This window comes from Leptinotarsa decemlineata, unplaced genomic scaffold (genome assembly GCF_025532065.1).
Source record: "Leptinotarsa decemlineata unplaced genomic scaffold, Ldec_3_MD MMD2_tig00026361_RagTag_RagTag, whole genome shotgun sequence".
Taxonomy (NCBI): Eukaryota; Metazoa; Arthropoda; class Insecta; order Coleoptera; family Chrysomelidae; genus Leptinotarsa; species Leptinotarsa decemlineata.
Window position 1 is genome coordinate 2,506,901 of NW_027412704.1, and position 25,872 is coordinate 2,532,772.

Below are 25,872 nucleotides of genomic sequence, written 5' to 3' on the forward strand. Positions count from 1 at the left end.
TCCAACATGTCCATCATTTGCTCACAAAAATAAGTTCTTCCATGAGCTCCTGAGTTGGTATCATTTTATAGGGATGCATTTTATTTTCTTTTAAAATGTTGACTTTCGATGTATGGCTAACATTGAATGTAGTGGATGCCTGCCTACTCGATGTATGTGGGTTTTCCTTAAACGCAAACATCACATCTAATTTGTGTTCATCACTCATTGCATTGCTTCTGCTTCTGTATTTTGCTTATTGTTCCTTGAAATATGTGCGGTAAATTAGGAAATTTCTCATGAAATAGGCGAGATACTTCCTGTTGTGTTCGGGTTTTATCTCCGTAACCAATCGTTTGTAAAACTGTTATTTTATGCATTTCCGTTGATCTAGCCATTTGTCAGACTTGAAGGTAACGAACTTTAAACTTAAATTAAAATACTGATGACTAACGTTATAACATACATAACAAGTTGGCAAGGCGTTTTAAACTAACTTAGATTGTTGCAATGAACTTGAAAGCGATAACATTTTTGAATAGACTTTTCAAGCAATATATCACAAGCCTATATTTCCCATTCAAAAAATGGGGGGTTGTATCTGTCATTCGACGGGGGTTGAAGGTAGGGGTAGCATATTTCCATTGAAGTATGTCAACGGGATTTTGTTAAAAAAGGTACCGTAACCGAAATAATGAATTTATTACATTTGGCTTTTACACACTGAAGAAGTACATGCTGTAGAAGTAAACACTGAAGAAGTACATGGAACATTGAAGGAACATTCTGGAACCAACTTCTCAAGACCAATTCTGCAAATGACTTCAATCTACAGCAAACTGAAACTCCGAACTTAAACATTCGCTTTTACATCTAATATATAAGATGCCTGTAAAAGTCTAAGATTCTGCTGAAAATATTGTTGATATTCATTGAAAGGATTTTGTCTTGACGAAATCTAAATAGATTCATGAAAACATTGACATGAACGTACTTTGTCCAGTCCAGCAGCAATAGTTTCATTCCATCACATTTCTAGTATTTGTATACTGATTTGCGTAGGTTTCCTCTATTATTCCATGTATTCGTTTTTAATGCCGAAAAGCTTTGGAATTGTTAAGCGCGATTATCATGAAATGAATTTACTGAAATAAGCTTGTTTTTCGAATATCGATTAGTTATAGTACGTACTCATCATGAATATGAACGTTATAACTTATAAATATTATCTACAAATGAATATATTTGCATATTCCGACATTATTTCGTCATGCAGAATAAACAGATACGGAAGTAAGAGAAGATGGTTTGAAGCAAATCTCTCCGCCTGTCTCAAAAATTAACCAAATGATTCAATATTCACATTTTCCAGAAAATTAAGTTCATAGGATATTAGGTTTCGGTTCCTCAACTATTCTTTTGAATTTAGCAGACATCCAAATCAGACGAAAACATTTTGAAGGTACTTTGAAAGCCTGTGATGCACTGTTTGGAACTTCTGGTGTTATGTTAGGTCAGGTCCAAAGTAAGTGGGTCTATTCGACCCTCCACCGCAACCCCCAAGGGTTTATTGTGGTTCACACCTATTCACACTCGTCCAAATAAACCCAGCTTCTTAACGAAGCCGATTAGTTTGTATGGCGAGTGGTCTTTCAGATCAGATGGCGAACTCTAAAACCTGATTCGGTCCCCAGCGGGGCAGGCACAAAGTATATGCTCTGCTGTTTCATCGTTAATGAGGTAGTCGGATAGTCAAGGTGCAAGATTCTCAGCTTGATACCCGCGACAACCTTCCCATATGAGGGTTTTTGAACGTCAGCTACACCTGACGATGCCTTAGATCAGGGGTCACCAAACTTTGAAGCCTTCGGGCTATAATGATTTTTTCAGTTTGTTCCAAGGGCCAATTTCTGCCCTTAACTATATTTCTAGACTAGGATAGTCGCAAAGTGCGTGACCTAAGCAAACTTACGCTTTTTTTGCATTTCAATTATTATTGTGTATTGTGACACTTAACGACATCTAGTGGCGAGTAGTGGTACTATGTACTATCTTTTTCAGCTACCCGCTAGGTGGCATTAGGCGTAATTAAATATTTGGAATTATCGCGTTGATTCCAGAAAGTTCTGGTTCTAGCTAGTGTATTCCGATCACCTCGAGATGGTAGTAATAATTGCATATAAAAAGGCTAGCGGCGCAACTGCGAGTTAGTCTGCGTAGGAAAGGCGAAGGAAGCGAAACTGTCTATTGTGAAATAAAGTAACACCTGTCAAAAAAAGTATTTTGATTTGACTTATTGTTTTTATGTGTGATTTGTTAGTATGGAAAAGAAGCGAAAAATCGACAGTGAATGCAGAACGTTTCAAAAAAATGGAACTTGCAGTATTTTGTGATTGAGTCCAGTAATAAAATTCAATGATCATAAAAAAGTTGAATCTTTCTATAACAAAGAAATGCGTTTCCACTCCAAAGAATACGTAAACAGGGAATCTTTGTCGTCAGAAATAGCGCAGATTTTGAGGATTTTCATTTAATTTTTCGTATTGTTCAATGTCGGGAACCTCTTAGAGCGGAAAACAGTGTTTATATTATTGAGAAAGGGAGGTTTCGGCCTTCCACATCTCCATCTTCATACTAAAATGTGGGGATCCTTCAAAAAAAGGGGAAAGCAATGAATAGAAGAGTTGAGTCCTACATTTTGTAATGCTATCCAGATAAGAACTACAGAGGCAATAAGGCAAGTGTCTTATTCCGAAACATCGATGTCCGCCATTGAAGATGACAGTGTTCAATGTGAGTGAAGTTTTATCTCTTTCATACATTATATTGTGTAGCAATCCTGTAAATGATATCAGATTCAATTCCATGACGAATGTTTGGAGTATAAACTGAATAGGAAAAAGGGTTTTTGTGAAATTCAAGGTGCATTTCATTGTTACAAAATATTCTTTTCTCTGTCGTTTAATTCACTGTTCATATGAAAGTAGTTGTTTCGAGAGGACCTTTTTTTTCCGTTTGTCACTTTGAAATTGATTGCTTTCTTTCTTTCCTCTGGAAAATTGCCATATTTTTCGTATTAAGATGGAGGAGTAGAAGGTCAAAACCTTTCGTTTCCAAAAATCATTCTCTCATAAAACTATGCCCCTTTCAATACAAAAAGCATTTGTTATATAAACATTGAATTACACAAAAGAAAAATACTTTCATACGAACGAAAAATGCTTTTCTCTATTCCGTTTGTATTCCAAACATTCGTAATGGAATCGAAACAGATATCACAGGATTCCTACACAATATAATTCATGAAACAAGTAAAATTTCACCTACATGGAGCACTGTCATCCTCACTGCTATAGGTTGGAGGTTCAAAAATGATGAAAAATGAAAGAAAAAGAATAATTTCGAAGTCAATCTAAAAGAGTTTTTGATTAACGGTTGCTTTATGGATGACAATAAAATTTTAATTGTATGTATATGTATCTTTAAACATTATTATTATCATTATTACATAACCAAAAACGATTATCGAAAGTCTTACTGTTACGTGAACATCGTATGTAATTATACAAATGAAATCAAAACTGGGATGAAATATAGAGAATCTCCCAAACCGCATAGAGCCAAAGAAAATAAGGTGCCTGGAGGAACGATATTTAATAAGGACCTCTTTATGTTTGTCCTCCTCCTTATATTTGTCCGAAGAGAAATTGATGTTGAAAGTGGCCTCTGATTGAAATCGAATCCTACCATAATTTCGAAGAGAATTGATAAAAAGGTTCGTTTGAGATAGAAATGAACTGTTGTTAGAAATGAAACTGCAATGAAAATATTCCTTCTGTTGCAATTTGAAATTTATCTTCTAGGAATATGGATGCATATGGAAATATTGAGATGAAAAGGAAAGACTTCGAAACATCTGAATATTAAAAAAAAAGAAGTTACAGGAAATGCTATTATTACAGAGTATATATGAAATGAATATTAAAAATAATCATCCAGACAGTTTGGATTTAGAGAGGCCAGGTCAACACAGGATGCGATGAAGAAATCAACTACACAAGTTTATAAATCATTTGATAGTAGTAAACCGTGGCTCTGCATATTCGTTGATCTGGCCAAGGCGTTCGATACTGTCAGTCATAATAAACTCCTGAACGCTTAAGAAGATTTAGGTATTCGTGGAACGTGTTTAACTCTCATTAAAAGTTACTTGAGTGAGAGAAAGCAGTGTGTCAAAGTAGGTAATACTTTAAGTGAATATGAAGTGATGAAGTTTGGGGTACCTCAAGGCACCATACTTGGTCCAATTCTTTTCACAGTATATCTCAATAACCTGTTTAATCTCCACACTGATGGAAAAATTATAGGCTATGCAACTCGCTCATCACTAAAGCACAAAATGACTTTAAAACAATCAATGACTGGCTCAATTTCAAATTATTGATTATACATTTCTCTAAAACAAAATACTTAGTCTTTTCAGTGAATAACAAAAACTCACCCAGTCTTCAACCCCTTGAAATCAGAGGTGAAAACAGCATCGTGAAAATCACACAAGCTACAGAAATAGAATATCTCGGTGTGATGATAGACAATCATTTAAAATGGAACTTACACATTAGGAAATTAGTGCAAAAAATTAGAAGCCTATTGTCTAAATCTGGAGAGAAATTTTGAACATCACTTATAGTAAGTGTGTATCTGAAGGAACAATCAGTTCAGGTCAGTCTTCACTTACCTATACAGTAGGTTAATTAAGTGACATCTATCTGAGAATAACAGGGTGAAAAACTGGTCGTGGAGTACTAGTATAATCGATAACGATGGAGTGTTGGACTCGATATGCGCATTCAACTCTTTTCTTCATGAACTGTTATGAAAAACAATGGTGAAGTTCTTTCAACTTTCATTAATGAAAGCAACACTTACTTTGGAGAATGAAATAGCGTATATTTCATCTAGAGTTCGAAGCAGCTCTTCATTTTATTTTGAGGTTGATCCTCCATAAAGGTTGTCCATATGAGTTTTCAAATATATTTGGTCTTCCAGACCAATCTAGATGTCTCTCTTCCTTTCATCATTGCCCAAAATCAACCCTAGATGTCTGAATCTTTCAACCGCTCTTGTATTGAGTAAATAACTACAATAAAAGTTTCTATTGTGATTATTTCCTTTTTTCCTTTCTTCGAAAGGATCCCATATTCTTCGTTCAATGATGGAGACGTAGAAAATCACCAAAAAGCTTCTTTCTCAAAACACTCATCTCTCATGAAACTATTTTCTTTTCAACTCGGTTCAGTATTACACACCATGATGTTCGAACTTCACGTCTCTCTTTTCAGTCAAAGCTTTTGAACATCGTCTAAGATCACTATGGTCAATGGTTGACCTCAATCCATGTTATTTTGACCGAATGTTGCTCATTATTCGAGTCTGAGATATGAATTCCTCAATTGCACACGTAGTCACCACAATCATGACGATGACATTAAGTAAATCACTATTATTAATAAGCAACTTTTGGCCTACTGCTCATACAGCATAATTTTCAAAATTTGTTTTTTTTCCAGGAAGAGTTATTGAGCAACATCCAAGATGACCGTGGTCAATGAATGGGTGACGGGAACTAGGTTCGGCAGCTGGGTCCAGAGATGTCGGGAGTCTCGCCGCCTCGTTTTGGTCATCGTCGCCATAGCTCTACTCCTGGATAACATGCTGCTCACCACTGTCGGTAAGTTCCTTCATCTCTTCAGTATTGTGAGTAAACATTGATATTCCCAGTGCTCTGGTTGAAATCCGGCTCGAACGACCAATGTGCCTTGTTGATCAGTTTGATCAACATTAACTGAGGATATAATACCTTTCATTCAGCCTACTGATTCAGAGAAATTCAATCAAACTATAATTTGTTCTATTAGAGCATAGAACTTTGATTGCTTTCCTGAATAGTATAGGGCACACATTTAACGTCACTTGGTAGGTGCTTTTATATTTTTGAGCCATTAAACCTCACCGCTGCACAGCTGCAGAAGCTCACACAGAAGCTCACACAGAAGCTCATTCTCTAGAAGTGATTCCTACTGCATGAGAACCTGAAGAAAGATTTTATTGACTGCTCTGGTGTGGTCTTCAAATCCCAAGTTTATGATAATTCCAAGGACTCCACTGCTTGAATTATTGTCGATAATTATAATTTTCATTTAAAATTATTGAAATATTACCAAAACTTCCCCAAAAAGATATCAAATTACTTTACCAATAAGTTTCCTCTTCAAACCGTAGTTTCAAACGCAGCTGAAAGTCCAAGAGTGGCACAAATAAAAAGTTTCTGAACAAATTGATAGAGATGAAATGTGGTAGTCAAGGTTTACAAAAGCTACATCTATGATATATTCTACATTACTCTCCTGGCTTGGTCCTTGCCAGGATAACAAGGTCATCTGCAGGAACATTGCATAACTAACAGTGTGCTCATTTTTCCTGAATGTTCATATGTCACAGGGAAGAGCAATTTCTGTCTTGATTTATCATGCGCAGACGTTGAATTCTGCCATTTATTTGGTTAGATTAGTATCTCTTGTACTGAGTATCCTTTCAATAAAATCATTTATTATTATTATCATTATTAATAAATATGAAATCACATTTAGCAACACTACAAACAATTTTGCAACCATCACACCAACCATTATTTTATGCCTTTGTGAAATTTTCTATTTGCATTTGGATGTTTAATATAGGGACTTTCGAACTTTAACAACTGATAACGACCATTTTTTTGGAGCCAAATCTGTCAAATTCAGTCTGTTTTGCCACATCAACATGGACAGATAGAGCATTCAACAACACGTACAAATAATGAAATTGTTTTATCAAAAAGGGTGTTCTGTCTGTGAGAGTGTGCAGAAGAATACGAGGCAGTTGATTTGCGTCGCTCACATGGAGTTGGACTTTCGCTGATCACAACTTGATGAATTTTGCGTCGTGACTAGGGCCTGCAGTACCAATACCAATCCACATGAGATCCAAGAGCGTCCAATGCATCACGAAAACTCACTGTTTGGTGTGGATTTTGAGCTGGTTTCGTCATCAATTTTTCAGTGGTTCCTATATAGTGTCAACATCAAGTGACCTTGCGAACAACAGTAGTGATATTCCCAGCTTAGTGATCAAAAACTTTAGTATCGAAGATGTTTATTATACCCTAAAAAAATTAAAGCCTGAATTTACTGCGGGACCTGATTATAATCCAGCAGATTGTGCCTAAGCTCTGGTTGAACCATTAACAACTCTGATTAATATATGCCTGAAAATATCAACTGTACCATCAACATGGAAAATTTCCAAAGTCTGCCCAATTTTTAAAAAAAGAGTAAAAGTGAGATAAAAAATTACAGACCAATCTTCATCATATGCAACTTTTGTGAAGTGTGTGAGATGCTCCTTGAGAAGACAATCTATTGTCATGTCAAAAACATTATTAGCCCCAATCAACATGGTTTCTTGAAAAGACGTTTAACCACCACCAATTTTGTAACAATCACTCAATGTGTTGCAGAGGGCATTGATTGTCAGTCTCAGAATGATGTCATCTACACTGATTTTTCTAAAGCGTTCGACAGACTTGACTATAGTATTCTGCTCAACAAGGTTTCTACTTTTGGGTTATTCAATGAATTGATTACGCTCTTCAAATCGTATTTTTACAACCGTAAGTAGTACGTCTAACTCTATGGTCTCAAGTATATTGAATATATAGCCACATCTGTTGTACAACAAGGATCAAATCTAGGACCCCTACTGTTCGAAATGTTCATTAATGATATCGGAGCTGAGATTGATGTCAATTTCCTTTTATACGCAGATGACTTGAAACTCTATCACAATATAACATGTTGTAATGATTGCGAACGTCTCGCCCTGAATTTAAATCGCGTTGCTATATGGTGTCGAAAGAATAATCTATCTCTCAACATATACAAATGTAATATAATGTCTTACTCACTGGAAACGCACTTGAATTTACACAACTATGTCATTAACAATCAAGTTCTGGAGCGTCCTGACACACTCACTGATCTAGGTGATTCATCCCTCTCTTTTAATGAACATATTGACACTAATCTAACAGCAGCTCATCGCATGTATGGATTCTTAAATAGAAATACAAAAGACTTCGAAAAAGCTTCAATATTGAAATTACTTTATTTCACTTTTGTTCGATCTAGGCTGGAATATGCATCTGTCGTGTGGAGGTTTTACTATCAGGTTCACATAAATCAACTAGAAGCCCTGCAAAGGCGCTTCCTAAAATATATGTCTTTTAAACTTGAAGGCAAGTATCCTACTGTAGGAATACCCTATTATGAATATTCAAGGTCATAAACAATATCATCACCTGCTCTCAACTGTTACATATGTTGAATTTTTGGGTTCCTAGACGGTCATCTAAGAATAGTGTCACATTTTATCTCAACACTCCGCCTACAAATATAATGAAAAAATCTCCAATTTATACAATGTGCGATACCTCTAATTTTGTTAGTCAAAACTGCAGACAGGGTATCAAATGCGCAGAAAATCTGAAGAAATCAAAAAACGAAAATACTACAACTATAGGTACTGTCTGTAAATGACATATTGAGCGACATTGCAAGAGTTCTATATGAAAATTTCATTGTTTACATTCATTGATTTCCAGGGATTTCAGCAGGTTTAATTTTTGTCCTTGTTCAATGTTTATTCGAAAATGAGCATCGGGAATTTGTTTTGTGTAAAACACTCGGCCCATTTCGTATATCCTTTTTTTCTATTGAGTTTCTGGTCAGTTTTATAACCTCAAAAATTTTGAGACCGTTGTGGGTCAGTTTTGAGTGAGAATCAAGAAAACGTAATCGAATAAATATAAGTTGTATCTGACACGAACAGAGTGGAACTTCAACAGGCCTCGAATGTCAACTCCCAATTTGCCATAATCCGTCTTCCTCGACCAAGTTTCATTGCCTAACAGAATTAAGTGTTGAAGCTTGTTATCCGCAGAGAGGGAGACAGACAATTAGAGATCGATGGTTACAGAAGGACGAGTCCCACTCGATTGTTTCGCATCTGTGGTCATAATCATTAGCAAAGGATAATTACTCATCTCTTCCTTGGAACTTCGCTACAATAACGTCGGTTTCTTATCTCTTCGAATGGAAAGGTCGGCATACTTCACTTGTTTTATTCAAATTCTAACAAGCAGATTAGATGGCTTTTGTCCTTTATCGAGGACCGTGGAATGGGATGCTCTTTACGACTATCAGATGTTCTGATTTTGAGGGATGACGTTTACATTAATTACCGTGGAATTGATTCTAGTCGGTTGGAAGCATGTTCCATTGTTTGGAGTAACGACTAATTTATAAGATACAAATTGATATTACCATCATCATAACCATCACTTAAACTGGTGTCAGCAGTGGGATACATACCCACCGAGTAAGTTCTTTTTATATCAGTAGTGATGCAGTTTCATTAGCAATGTATAGTAGATAAAATTATTATGTAACATGGGAATGTGGGCTTTAACGGCTGGCGTCAATGTTTTGATTGGTTTCCGGTTTCAATTGCTCTCTTTAGCTGATCTCAGATACTTCGATATTTTCTTCGTTGGTTTGAAGACAGTGTTGAATTTTTCCTTCTTTAGAATGTTCCCCAGTCGGGTGGTGACACCCTCTATCAAAGATCTGGCACACAACTTTGAAAGGCGCCAAAACGAAGCCAAGTCACCCAAAACCACGGCAAAACCCAGAAACCAACCAAAATATCATGTATGAATTTGATATCATTCAGAAGGTGTCACTTTTTAGGAACATTTGCATTATTTTTCTTATAATAGCCTTCATATATTTATATATATATATATATATATATATATATATATATATATATATATATATAATTGAAAATATAATTGAAACCAATATATATATATTTTTTTAATGCTGCAACTAATTTTCCTTTATTTTCAGTATTTTAATATTAATATAAGTCACAAAAAGGATTTGAAGCTTTATAACTCCTATTTAATATGCAAGCGCTTTCGACAGCTGGTTGTGCTGTCATCATCTAGGCTCTACTACAAATAACACTACACTACTTCAAATAACATCGTTTCCGATGTTATTATTGCTATATTTTTTTTTTCTGTTCATCAAAACACATTTAATATATTTTTGTTGTAGATATGTTTCAGTTAATTATAAAGGTTTTCTTATTCGAAGTTCATTGTAGAAAACGCTCAGAGCAATGGAAATATGAATAGGTACATAAAAAAAAACTCTCTAAAAACTCTACGGTACATACGGAGACGTGAAAGTTGCTATTGTGTTTTCATTTACCTCACTCAACCAATTTCCAGGGCCGTAATTTGAAAGGACATAATTTACCCAATTTTGACCATATATTACCGAAACATCTCAAAACATGAAATAAAATTTAATTTCTCAGTATGAAGTGAACGTCTACTATCCAAAATCTACAACAAAAAATACAGGTCCGTATTTAAAAATTCAAAGATGGGGGGGTGGGGGCCCAAGTCAGATAACACTCAATATAAAAGATTAATGGACATATTTTGATAGCCCATATGGACATATTTTCAATATGTCTGCGAATGAAGAGTGAAAAATATTATTTGAGATTTTTTGGGTTTTCCTGTATATCTCTATGTATATGAACGAATTTGAATAGCCCTGTATAAAACTGGATAAGATAATTTCGGAAATCCTTTACTTCTTGATCTAACTTGTATATTTTTCTCTGCTTAACCGGCACCTAATGAATAGAGGAATGAGCTGGTGGCAGAAATCCACTTTCAGTATAAATAGCGGTTCAAATTCAAATTTCCAGGTCAATTGACGAAATTTCTGTTGGTGACGCAGCCTACTCAAACAGATTGCAATGATGTGTGAAGTGGAGGTTTTAATTTCTCGTTTATACGTTATCAAAGCTCTCAAGAATAAATCCAATTAGTCGCTATTTTCACCCGCAATCTTCGCAGGAACATTAGCGTTGATGTCTCAGTTGGAGTTTGACATCGAGCCATAGTTAGTCTTGTAGAATCACAACGCAAATGAAAATATGTGATTACTCCTTGAGGTTCTTGAGTCAACAGAAACGTAAAGGTCATCTAAAATAGCTGAACAATTGTAACACAACACAACAAAGTTTTTGTTTCGGGGTTGAAATTAGATGATTTTAATGTATTTCCACGTGTTAAAACCGAAAGTGACCATAAAAATTATATATTAGCTCTTGTTTTCAAGATATAGTATCATTATATTATATATATGTATATTGAGTTTTCAACAAATGAAATATTTCATCACCAACAGTTGGTACACATGTTTGTTTACATAACACCCCTCTCATCAGCTGTTCTTAAGTAGTAAACATAACCTGTGTGAGTTTGTCAATTGTACGCACGTGGTTGCTATTGAAATTATCGTGTGAAGTTGATTTTTAAATTAATTTAAGTGCTGATCTGAAATGCCTCGAAAGTGTGGGAATTCTGTCGATAGCTTTTGCTATATATGTGGTGAAATAACATTTAAGGCTCAGAAACGTAAAATGACACCTATCGTTAAGACAGCCTATGAACATTATTTTGGTGTGAAAGTTGGGGACCAAGATAAATCATGGGCTCCTCATATATGTTGTAATTCTTGTTCCGTCATATTGCGAGAGTGGCTGAAAAATAAAAACCGGGCAATGGCTTTTGCAGTACCTATGGTTTGGCGTGAGCCTACCAATCATACAGACGACTGTTATTTCTGCTTAACTCCTCCCATTAAGCAAGGTTTATCTATGAAGAAAAGAGGAACGGTTAAATACCCTACTCTCCCATCTGCTCTTCGGCCTGTACCACACTCAGACAATTTGCCAGTCCCTTCTCCACCCCAAAACTATGAAATTTTAGAGGAAGGTGATGAAGACTGTTTAGAAGGAGCAACCCATCCTTATACATCCTATGACCCTGATTTTGAGGTAAGCGATAGGTCTAGTGATCCGCACAGAATTAGTCAAGCAGAGTTGAGTGACCTTATAAGAGATCTTCGCTTGTCTAAGGAAAAGGCTGAGCTGTTAGGGTCAAGACTACAACAGTGGAATCTTCTAAAACATGATGTGAAAATATCTCAGTACAGACAGCGTCAAAAAGATTTGCTTCCTTTACTCTCATCTTAATTTCTTCCCACAAAACTGTGGAGCTGTGAGTGACGAACATGGAGAAAGATTCCATCAAGACATTGCCTTAATGGAACAGAGATATCAGGGCCGTTGGAATGAAGCAATGCTTGCAGACTACTGTTGGTCTGTGTGTAGGGATGCTCCAGAAGTGTTTTATAAAAGACAAGCTAAACGACAGCGATCTTACAATGAATCGGATGGACTTAATTGAAATTCGGTGGTACAAACTTCTTTTATTTGTCAAAACACTAACAATAATGTTTTTTTTTTATTAATTTTGTACTTAAAATATTCTAAAAGAAACATAACAATATTGTTTTATGTACTTTCACTTTTCACGTATAGTATAACTACTCTTTAAGATTAAGTACTGTGTATCTCAAAAACCAGAGCTAATAAAAATTTTTCATTGTTAGTTTCGTTTTTATCACCCCAAAATTAGTAGAAATTGACTAATTTAGTGTAGGAAACATTCAAAAAATATTTTTTTGTTGTGTTGTGTAATGGAAGTTTATTGTTTTATGAAGGAATAGAACCATTGCAAGTTCACGTCTGTCCTCGAATGATAATAAATCTAATACAGACAGCCTCATTTGCGAGTTAAATCTAAAGTAGGGTAGGCCAAGTTTCCAAAATATATATTTAGTGAAGCGATTTTGCAGTTTTTCAAGTCTCTCTTTAAGACAAGCACAAAGAGGACACCAAAAACAAATTCCAAAATACTCTGAACCAGTGAAAAGCATGACTTTATAGCATCATATTCTGTGATATGGCGGGTATTCCTTTTGATGAATCCGTGCATTCTGAATGCTTGATTACAGATATTATTGACATGATCAATGAAGCTTAGATCTTTATCGAAAGTAATTCCCAAATCGCATAAGCTTTTGACGGTTTGAAGAGTTACATCATTAATGGAGTAGTTTTCAATGACAGGCTGCCTCATTTTATAAAATCTAAACACATTACATTTCTTAACGTTAACTTTACAACAATTGGTATAGGTACAAAAGCTATCCAGGTCATTCTGAATACATTCAATATCATTGATAGATTGCTCTGTTTTGAAAAACTCAAGGTCTTCTCCATACAGAGAGATATCACAGTGTTTAAACACTGATTCTGTTTCTGATACACTGTCAGCTATCCTCACATTCTGCAATCTACCGGAAAGGTAAGATTCAATGAATTTCAAGTATCTGCCCGTTATTTCAAGATTATCAAGTTTTAAAATTAATAGTTCATGACAAACTGAATCGAAGGCTTTAGCAAGGTCCGTGTATATAACATCATCTTGGAGCCCTTGCTCAAGTTTATTTGTGATGAAGTTTTGGTAGACAGCCAAATTGATGGCAGTAGAACTTCCTCTGTAGAATCCATGTTGTTCGTCCATTATGACGTGTATTTCATCCGTAATTGAAGATTGAAATACTTTGGGAATACAAGAAATTTTCGAAATACCCCCGTGATTTTGAATATCATCTCTGTTACCACTTTTGAATACTGGAGAAAGGAATCCTCCAGCCGCTGACCAGGGTCCTTAAATCCTCGTTCTGGATTAGTGTAGGTCAACCACTTCGGTGCTAATCATCGAGGCTAAAATCTAACCAACATAATAATGGCATGTCGGTGACACTACTGTTTCTGAGCCTCAATAATTCAACGTTCGATTCCTCAATTCGTCACGATCTTTTACCTCTAAAACTCGTAAATCTCAATCAATAATGATATGATAACAATCGATATTATTCCATTTTCAAACCGAATGAATGATTACATTTTTTTCCTATATATATATTTTCTTGTATGGCTTGGACGTTCAGTCATTCAACCTGTTGCTGAATGACATTGCAATACAAGGAAATTAGATAACAGAACTCACAGAATTCAGTTAATGAATGAAAGATCTATATAGGAGAGCATCAAGTTCACCATGGAGACTGAACATCTTTCACATATTCCACCGGAGTAGTAAACACTAATGACTTCAGGCCCCATAGGTAATGATCCAGGGGGTTCAAGTCCGGTGATCAAGCAGGCCATAAGTGAGGTTTATCTCGACCAATCCAGCGATCTTCTTATGTTACTATTAAAAACTCTTGAGCCAATATGCTGAAATGCGCTAGTGCACCATCGTGCATAAACCACATTGCATTTCTTGCAACCAATGGTACATCGTCCAGACACTGAGGTAGCATTTGTTCCAAAAAGTTGCGGTATACCTTGCCGGTAAGTCTTCCTGGCAGAAATACCGGTTTAATTAGGAAGTCACCTACAATTCCCACCCAAACTTTTAACGAGAATTGATGTTAAAAGCGACCTCCAAGCAGTCCATGTGGATATTTTCAGCCCAAACATTTCATCGGCGAAAACAATAAGGGTCAATATTTGAGGGATTTAAACCAATGTGCGCAAAAGCCATTGAAAGAATTCAATACGTGGAAAAAAATCTGCAGGAAGAAGTGCCTGAAATCGTTGTATGTGGTATGGGTACAACAAAGTTCCTAAGAATGTTCCAAATCGTCCTGGTGGTACCTTAACAACAACATTCCTGTTACTACAAACGGCTGCAGACATTCAATTTTAATAGTCTGTCACGTAAGTGGTCATTGGTATGTGTCGAATAGTTGTAGTAATGAAGGCTTTTATTATTTTTATCATTATCTTGAGAGAGTTGATCTTCATCGGGCATTTAAATCGATGCCGTTATAAAAAGTAGAACCAGGAATAGTTCAAATAGATTAATTCAAAGCTCTGACCCCAGGAAGCAGATTCAGGAACTCCATCGAAGATATTCAATTCAATTCAATTCAAACAATCGCTTCAAAAACATCAACCAGTTTTTGGATTTCCTTTCACAAATATTTACGATCGATAAAACTTAATTTCAATTATAGAATTCTGCGCGCCCTATTTCCATTATACTCCTCTAAGGGGACCTAATAAAAATCAGTAATTAAATCAATGAAAGGCAGCTTCCGTCTGTCTCCAAAATAGTGGCATTGCTTCATCAAATGACGATGGCCTTCGAAGTGAACCATAACCTCATTTAATGCGTTAATAAAATATAGAGTAGTGATTTTGCTCTCAGGTCATTATATTTCACCTAAAACGTTTGATAGAGATTTCGCTTTAGGGCCGAATAAAATTCCTATAATTTTATGGCACTTTATATTTCTTACAGTGAATTGTGCCATTATGTCGTCGAGCTACTTCCCTTTTCTCTTCTGCTCGACTGCATTTGCAAGGCCCGCTCTTTTGGAACAATTACGCCGCGGTGAAAAAATTGCGATATAACAACCCACTTTACCGCGCTTTTTGAATTTCCTCGAGGAACTGGAACATTTTGTTTCCACTCTAGGTCATCAACTCTCTGGATCTAGGAATTTTCTGCACCATCTGGTGATATTATTTACGCAGAAACTGACTGGCACTACGAGCCGTGTTTATTCCGGTTCATTTATAAATGAGTGTAGATTAGAGAAGATACAAACAGTAGTACAACAAAATTCATTTGGAAAACACTATCTTCTTGACATTCTTGATAACATATTAATTTTTCTCCAGTTTCCATTTAGAGCAAATAGGAACAAAGATGACCCAAATTTATACTATATTATATCTCGTAGTTATATGAAGGTATGTGCAAGATAATCTGAAGAAAAAATTGAAAGAAAGATTACTGAATTTTTACAACAGATTTTAACGTTGAACGATAATATATGGGATCAGCAATAATAAACACAATGAACAGCCCAAACTAATTTTTTTCACGTCTTTGTAAAGATGTGCTGCGGTAATCTTGATTCGTAGTCGAGACAAATGCTCTGCTACCAGCGTTATGGTACAGTTTTCAATATTTTTTAGACATTGTCACCCACTTGTTTTGTTTGGATAATCTTGAACTTCATGCCTCTGGAGAAAAGGATCTCCATCAGTCCTTGAGGGTGGTGGAAGAGTACACGCATCGGTATGAAATTCGGGATAGACAAATGTGCAATTGTTCATCTCAAAAGAGGACGATGCGAGGACTACGGAGAAGATGTGCAGCTCACATTTCAAAAGAGGACGATGCGAGGACTACGGAGAAGATGTGCAGCTCGTAGATGGAAGCATCCTGTATCATTAGGATGCCGAAGAGGGGTGTACTCACGTAGGGGTGGAACAACGCCACTCGCTAGAGGTAATAGCAGTGAAGAACTCCCTCCGCAGCAAATATCAGCTCGAACTCCGACAGATCTGATCGTCGGAACTGTTGGGGAAGAGGAAAGTTGTTGCAATGAATATGCTAGCCGTTCCAATCTTACTAGTTGTATCAACTAGTCGTGAAGAGCCGAAAAATGATGCACCTCCATAGAAATTTGCGTCCCGAATCGTGTCCGTTCCACGATTGTACTTCACCCGACAACAGGGAAGCCGTAGATTGGAGTGTCTACATGACAGAATGGTATTGAATGGATCCTGTAAAGTCCTCAGGAGTTCAGATCTTCTTCTTTGCATGGTTTTCGACCACGAGAGAGCAGGAATTGGAGCATTTCTCTTAAGGGCAGCTGTCCTAGCAGCTGGTGAACTAGGTTCAGTTTTCTACACTGTACGAGGTGATCACAACTCTCTCACCGAGTTGGAACCGTTCAGCAAAAGGCCTATATCAGGTCGAGTGGAATGAAGTCGGAAACTGAGGGGTTCATCATGGCCTGCCAGGATGGTGTCTTCAACACTTAGGCAGAAATCTTAGCCGGGCAAATGCAGAAAGCTGTCGTTATCAACTCCCTACGTTTGCTCGGGGCACATGATTGTTGATCCAAATGATGATTTATCCCACGCTATGGAAGGTGATCATTGGTTGATGACTTGGTAATGCTGGCGTGTCCTCTCGAATGTATCGTGGCTTCTGGAGATAGATCCGAACAGCGATAACTTAGAATAATAATAATAATAATAATAACAATAATAATAATGAAGACCTTGGCTTATCAAAGCGCCTGACGTTCGCTTTTCTCAGGTCGAGCGGGCTGAAGTCGGAAACTGAGGGGTTCATCATGGCTTGCCAGGATGGTGTCTTCAACACCTTAGTCTACCGCAGTCGCGTGATGGGTATAGAGGTTCCTGACACAAGGTGCAGGGCCTGCCGCGAGGCGCCCGAGACCCTAATGCACTTGCTATCAGCATGTCCAGCATATGCGGTCTGGGCCTATATACATCGACATAACGCGGCCCTAAGAGTGCTGTATTACCATCTACGGCACTCTTACAGTATAAAAGAGACGCCCTCGGGCTCAATCGAGCTAATAAGCCTGAGTTTTCAGCTCCTGGCTAGACGAATATTGTCCAAAAAGACTCTATCCAGACTACTCTGTCAAGACGTATGGGTAACTTTTGAACTATGAAATGAAAAAGAATCAAATGAAAGGGAAATTGCGGTGATTTTCTGCAGTAGGAACACTACTGGTGTAAAAAATTACGATATCGGGCCTGGTTTCTGAATTACTGAACAAAAACCAAATTCTATTAATTTAATTTTTGAATTTTGCTTCGAATATATTTAATAAAAAAAATTGCGGTACCGCTATTCAATACGTTTTAAATTTTTTTGACATTCCATCGAGTATTTCAAAATACGGACCTGGATTTCTTATAACATCGGTTTTCTTCACGAAATTCATTGATGAATTACACAATGTAATTTTTTAATATCTTGAAAATGCTTTTTGAAAGTTTTCGAAAATCATTCCAGCTTCAAACAAATGAACTAAGTGTCCACAATACGTTTTGCCACCCCAACATTAATTTCTCCTATACATCTTCCGATTTTATCTGGTTGTATGGTTTCTGAAATAGTTTCAATCTTTCCGCGTAGAACGTCCACCGATTATTTTCAAATAACACAATAGATGAAAGTTCAATGGCATTGATTTCGGAAATCTTGCTGGCTATACGACTGTACTTCCAGTTCTGATTTAATATTTGGGGAAACTTATGTCAAAAAAGTTTTCACTATACCCACATTGTGTGGATCACAACTATCTTCTAGAACTGTTTCGATACCTCATGGAAAAATCATTCATCATCTCTTCTGAGATACTCAAATACTTAATTTGCATTCAGATTTCTCTCTATGAAATAATGGCCTTATGAATTATTGTCTTTCAGGCGCCACCAGCGCCGAAAAATAACGACACCGGTGTCTCACTTCTACTATAAATTGAGGCTTTTCTGTGGCATAAAAAATGTATGCTCCTTCGATTGAACTCCCCTGATGATCCTTGGTTAGCGAAACAGTATTTTTTTCGGGTGTTTTCAACAGGGTTTGAGAGGAAGTTCACAGAAGCTGCCTACATATTTATCAATGACGCATTTAGTCAGGCAAGTCTACAATTCAGTGAATCGGAAACAGGAAAAAGTGAGGAGAATGGAAAAAGCCGAGAGCGCCTAAATAACCTATAATGAGTCTCGCCTATCAGAAATAGGCAAGTTATCACCTTGCGACGATTATGGATACTAACAACCAAATCTGTCAAGTTTTTGGTACTCCTCCATCATTAATTTTTATTATTTCATTTTATTGTATTCGTATTGCACTTCTTTATTGTTTGTAGTGATTGACATTTCACTTATCGATTAACCCGTTACATTTCACGTCATAATGGGTTATTTCTTTCACAAAATAGCGTCCTTTTTTGATATTACGTATATTTTCATCAACTCAACCGTATATTTAGATCCGATTATTTTTATCATTTTCAATAGTTTTACCATATACTCTATTTTTAATGCGTTTTCCCATATATTCCGATTTTCTTAACACCATCTCAAATAATGTGAGACCAAACTAGTGAAAAATGTGTGATTTCAATGGTTCTTCGACAAATTTCACAACAAATATCAGGTAAGTAATATGAATGAACTTTGAGAGTTTTCAGGTGATCCAACTGATCCATTCCTCATGAAAAATTCTTTTGGAAACAATCAGAAGTTGGTTTAGATAAATCAATACTACGAGGAAAAGTGCGAAATTTGTAAAAATTGACACTGTTGTCGTAGTTTTCTTTATGAAATGACTATGACAAGATTGTCAATATTGAAAAATTTCGCAATCACAACGCAGGGCCAATGAAACCTATGACACCAACAGAATCGAAACAAAAAATAAGTTTTTGTATGTATAGATGAATCGTTTATATTCAGTTTATGTATATGTCCTGCTCACCACCCTATTAGTCTATATCTCTAAAATCTTGCATACATTCCGGTCGGTAGCCGATCGGTTCGACGTGGGTGTTTTGTTCACTTACTCGAATTGACTGCCCGGGGCTTGAACCCTGAACCCTGAACCCTTGAACCCTGAACGATCGATTTTCACTTGCTATCGTCCAACCCGTGTTAGGAATCACACGTTGAAAAGTAAGACCTCGTTAATCCTTAGCTCGCACAAGTTTTGACTTCTGAGAGTTGTCGTTCGTAGGGGTGCGACACCTTGTTAACGGAAAAACAGATTTTAAACAGATTTTTAAACAGAAGTTTCCACATAGAAATTCAACAATAACATTTATCCTCAAGAACAAAAAAGAAAGACACTTTTTCACGGTCCAGAAAGGACAACGGAGATCGTTTTCACAAGTGGCCGGAATCCTTCCGAGCGCCATGAAAACATCAAGGGAACGAAATATCTGCCGCGCAATATTCATACACTTCATTATGACCCATCATCGGTCCCGTAGTAAAGTTTTTCGTCGGGAGCGAAAATCTTCTGGCTGATTGCTCGGACCCGAGTATTGCATTAAACATGAAAAGCGAGTGGTGGCTTTTAGGAGTTATCGGAGCGGTAACTTCACACCCCTCGCCGCTCTTTCAACCCCTGCGCTTTCCCCTCGCTGCTCGTCAGTCTTTCAGTATATCATATGATATTTTTCGAGCCGGATTTGGATTGGGATAATGTGGATGGATGGAATGAAAAATATTGAATTGAAAAAAATTACTATGTCATGTGAGAATTTCCTCTATAAGGAACCTTGCACAAATGTCTGTCGAATATCACAATATCTGACGTGGTAACAGCCAGGAAAGTGGTTATCGGCAGACATTTGGCGGATTCTGCTGTGTAGAAACGTTAGAAGAGGTGTTTTCAGATCGAACTGATCTTCCTCTTGAATATGTTTGATCTCCCTCATTCTGTGACTAGTCTTAGAGCCGTAATCATGCTGGATCTGGTCCATCAGAAAACATATTGGAATCCACTGACGGTTTTATCATGAATTGGTGATTTAAAGTATTATAAAAATGTAATTGTCGTTAGACAAAATATGTTTTGAGATCTCAGCATCCATTTATGATCAATCGAAGGAAACAATTTTTTGAATTGTGGTCCTTCGAGCCGGATTACATAGTTCCAGGAAATCTGGGTAGGAAAAATGAATATTGATTGTTGATTTTTTTGATTTCATCAATTGAATAATCATTTCATCAAAGCGATTACATGAAAAGAATTTCGAAAATCAACGATCGCGAGCACTCAACTCAATTAAACTCGTTACACTCGGGAAACAACCACCGATTGAAGTTGCTCCCAGAAGAAATTTCCAACTTATGAAATTCGAAGCAGGTCGGAAAGGCCTGATAGAAGAGGCACATCCATTGCAAATGGCATCTTGAATAAATGGATCTGTCCGAACTTGATTTATATTCACTGGCCACTCTTATCAGTGTAATGGTTTTAGTTATCCCCCGTTTAACAAATGCACTCATCCATTTGCAGAGACGGTTGCCGATAACTGTGCCACTTGTAGAAATCGAAAAGAAAATCCTCGGAGAGAATAGATTGAAGAATTATGTAGAAGTTTCTAGACTGACTAAGAAGTACGAAGTATTTGCAGGATTCTGGAACTTATTTATCAAGCAATCAATATCCCTATGCAAGCTTACAATGTACTGAAATCAACAAATATAAAGGATGAAGACAGATTTCAAATGATTTTCAAACAGCTCTCAAAGAAATTCCAACTGAGCAGTTCCAAATCATCTTGAAAATTTTAAAAATTATAACAACGTACGGAGAAAGGTCGCTAAATTTAAGAACTCAAAGCTCAAAAGGCAACGTATTATGTGCGACTCGTGCAGTTTAAGCTGCTAATCGCTCCAGGTCATCTCTAATACCTGGAGCGATTAGCGATTGCCAGATATATATATAAACTGAATATTCATCAAATCAATTCATTCAGTTCGATAAAAAAATGTTTAAATGCTATTTGAGCATATTCCAATCAATTATAGATGATTAACTCCTAGCTGTTTTTTATTTATATACCTACATAATTAGTTTAAGTTATTTTACAACTATATCTTTATACTCCAAAGCGATGGTAGAAAAGACTTTGGCTAAAAGACAGCAGGAGCCTCGCAAGGAAGAGAAGCCGTCACAACCAGTGCTTGCACTTCCCTACATCAGAGGATTATCGGAGAGGATAAGAAGAATTGGTTCCAAGTACAACATTAGAACCTGTTTCAGATCCGGTATCACTATCCGTAGCAGCCTCACGAAAACCAGGCCCGCAAACGCGGACTGCGATTCCAAGAATTGCATTTACCGGATACCCTGTGAGTGCGGAAAATCCTATATTGGTGAAACTAAGAGGCCATTGAATGTTCGCATTGCCGAGCACAAGAAGCACACACAGCGAGGAGAAACCAGCAAATCAGGAATAGCGGACCATGTTTGGACCCATCAACACAACATCGAGTGGTCCCAAGCTGAGATCTTGCACAGAGAGGAACATTGGTTCAGGAGAAAATTTAAGGAAGCCGCATACATGTTGTCCAACAACGTATTCAGCCAGGCCAGCGTAAATATACGAAATATATGGAAACCCATCATCAAACGAAAAATGACCAACTCCCGCCAAAACAGTCATCTCTCACGGAATCAGTGAAGCGGAAAATGGAAAGTAGAGAAAGTGAAAGTATTTCAACGACCTATAAAATAGTCATCTCTCGGAGGAATCAGTCCAGTCATCACCCGAAGACGATTGTAGATATCAACAATCGAAACGTCGTGAAGTAACGTGACTTGGAATCTCTACACTTTTTAATTTTTTTATTATTTTCTTTTTTCATTTCTTTAATTTTTATTTATTCAATTATTATATTTTTACTTGTAGGTTATTTCACTATCATTTCATTTCAGGTTTATTGTTGCTTAATATAATTGTTATTTTCAACTATTCTTTTTTAATTATTCTTTTTTACTTGTTTTAGGGATTTCAAATCATTTTATATAGTGGACAATGGAAGTCCGAACTAGTGAAATTCATCACGAAACATTGTCAATCACCTTCAAACAAACATATATCTCTATATAATTTCAAATTATATCTTTTTTAATTTTATTGTATATATATATTTTATTCAAGTATGTTTCGATATTCATATATTCACAACTGTTTTCCATACCACTTTTCACCATAAAACCTGAAAATAGATAAATTAGTTATTAAAGTTATGAAATAAGTTGATCCATGCGCAACCGTAAGGTCTTAAATGGGATTTCTCTTTGTTTATTTCCTAATTGGACTAGATTGAGGTAAAAGATCATGTGAGAAAAAAACAAATGTGAATAAACGTTATTATTATTATTATTAAACACGTCATGAGATTATCTTGCATCTGCTCAGAAGCTTTGCGACAAAAATAGTGAGATGCCGTGAACAACTGTGACCTCCAGGACCATACAAATCAAATTTGGTGTGCCTCAGAGTTCAATCCTGGGGCCACTGTTGTTTATATTTTATATGAATGATCTGCCAACCTTCTTAGACATCGCAGATGTATTCATGTACACAGATGACTGGAAAGAACACGTTCAGGAATTGTAAGAAAAAGTTGTCCAGAAGTCAATTTTTATTTAGAAATATCAGTTGGAGTGCTGAAAACTGTATACTACGGTATGGTTCACTGCCACTAAATGTATGGGATTTTATTATGGGGCACAAGCTATATATATATATATATATATATATATATATATATATATATATATATATATATATATATATATTTCAATATTAAATTCTACGAAAAGGATTTGAAGCTTTATATCTTCTATTAATTATCTGCGAGCGCTTTCGACAGTTGGTAGTACTGTCATCTTCTGGCACTCCTCAAACTGTCAGTTTCAGAAGAAGTTAACCAAAATAAGTTGTTTTTAAAAGCTTTGCGAGTTATTTTGTGGCCGGCAATCCATTGCTTCAGGAGAAACTGGTGGGTCTGAAGATTCCAAAAATTGAGGAAACTTCTTTGAGCTGCTGATGGAGCTCCGTTCAACAGAAATGATAAGTTCTACATCTAGATTGAAAAAAAAACCACCACACTTCAGCGGCTAAGCTACTGTTCATCATTGGGATGAAAATTTTTGCCATCTCAGCTGATGGAAAAGCTCAAAAATTTGCTGTTTGCTTGAGGCATGTGAATTACAAGTGAGAAGTTGGCTTTTTCATGTTCCTCTGATTGAGGAACGTGAAAATCCCCAAAAGAGGTCGATGAAAAACTCTGATTTCTTCCACAAAGAATAAATTTCGTTTTGAATAGTCTAATAATGTCGGAACAGAAGCTAGCTCAATAAATCCTCGCGTTCTCGTTCTTATTGCCCGTATAATGTTAACGAAATTCGCTCATCCATTTTCAAACAGGGTGCCAAAAGCGACGCCATATATTTCACTGGGAACTAAATGTACATTTGCAATCTGTTGATTCTATTCGATGTTTAATTCAGTGAGCGGCTGGGTTTAACGGACAGATAAACTTAAAAGTGCGGGGAATTTATCGAATCCGCTTGGGTTACTTTGGTTTTACAAAAATTGAACGTGTATAGCTGAAAAAGTTTTGTTCTCGTGATTCGCCATTGCCATTGTGCAAAACGAGTGGATTGGCAACACAAGAACAAAGAGTGTAAACTGTAGCGGCCGTATATATATATATATATATATATATATATATATATATATATATATATATATACCGGGTGTCCCACATTTTATGTGACAGGCAATATCTGGTTTGTTGAAGGAGATACACAAAAATGTTTCATAAAAAAGTTTTAGGAGTTCATGAGAGCTATATTTTGATATAATTTTTAAATATACAGGGTGTTTGGTGTAGGTGCTACAGACCAAAATTCCATTTTTTAAAATAGAACGCCCTGTATATCATTACATATTCAGATGCTACGTTAAATTCTGATATCATTTCATGTTTGGTTTTTGAAATTCGGTTACGGCGTTGTTGAGTTATTGCACTTTTCCTTAAATATAAAGTTTCAAAAAAACTTATTTACTCGTACACGAATCCAGTCTATATCTTTTATTAAATTGAACTAGACTACTACTGAATACAAACCATTATTCTCACCTCTACGATACGATATCGATATCAGTTGAATATAATATTGAAATTCTTGAGAATGTGACTAACTTGAGGGTGAATTGCTTTATATTGCACAATTTCATCAAGTAGCTTATGCTTATTGATGCCATAGTAACAAATGTTGTTGAATTGTATCTACTTGTCAGTTCGATTCAGTGATTCTTTGCAAAACAGTAACTGTGTTCTTTGTGCGAAAACTCCAGTATGCCTTTCGCGTTTAGTCCAAGTGATTGCATTGATATGTTATTAATTTTTGGGGAATGTCAGAAAAACTGCCGTCAAGCACAACGTCTATACCAAGAACGTTTTCCAGACAGACCCATTCCGTCACGAATGACTTTTTCGAGAGTTGTAGAAAAATTGCGAACTGGGTCATTTCCTTCTACTATAAAGCATCGTCATCATACGAGATCTGTTAGAACTGAAGATTTAGAGATCAATGTGTTGGCTTATATTATTATTCATCCACATGTTTCTATCCGTACTCTTGCAGAAGAAGTCGGTGTGAGTAAATCTAATGTACAGAGAATTCTGAAAGAAAATAAATACCACCCATTCAAAATTCAGTTGGTACAAGGTTTGAAACCCACGGACTTTGAACGACGACTTGAATTCATTGCTTGTATTCAGGTAATATTACATGAAAGTGCTAACATATTCAGTCAAATTTTGTGGAGCGATGAATCGCGATTCCACAATAATGGAGTTGTGAATCGACATAACAGTCACTATTGGTCTCAAGAAAATCCCCACTGGGTCCGCGAAAGTAATTTTCAAACTACTTGGGGTATTAATGTATGGTGTGGATTGTTCAATGGCCGCATCATAGGACCTTACTTTTTCAATGAAAATCTCAATGGATTGCGATATTTACATTTTCTAGAAAATGATTTGATCCAGTTGATGGAAGATATTCCTATAGCAGAACGACAAGGAATTTGGTGGCAACAAGATGGTGCTCCTCCTCACAATTTACAGGTTGTTACTGAATATCTGGATAGAACGTACCCAAATAGATGGATTGGTAACAAGGGTCCAATTCGGTGGCCGGCTCGTTCCCCAGATTTATCACCGCTTGATTTTTTCCTATGGGGTTATTTGAAAGATATTGTTTTCACTACTCCCCCTTTGAATGTGGATGATCTGAAAATGAAAATTCGACTAGCGTGCAGTGATATTACGCCTGATATTATAAGAGCGACTTGTACGAGAGAAGTGATTCGACGTTTCGAAGCCTGTGTAATATCTAATGGG

At 36.4% G+C, this 25,872-nt stretch overlaps 1 protein-coding gene across 2 annotated transcripts in view; it reads left to right on the top strand.

The window, feature by feature from the left end:
- The window catches only part of Vmat (Vesicular monoamine transporter), a 90,028-nt gene that overhangs the window by 24,465 nt on the left and 39,691 nt on the right, over nt 1-25,872 (top strand). For both annotated transcript variants that reach the window (XM_074185091.1, XM_074185092.1), the window contains exon 2: nt 5,550-5,710. In XM_074185091.1, coding sequence (XP_074041192.1) covers nt 5,575-5,710 — 136 coding nt within the window. In that variant the 5' untranslated portion in view covers nt 5,550-5,574. The remainder of the gene's footprint in view (nt 1-5,549; nt 5,711-25,872) is intronic.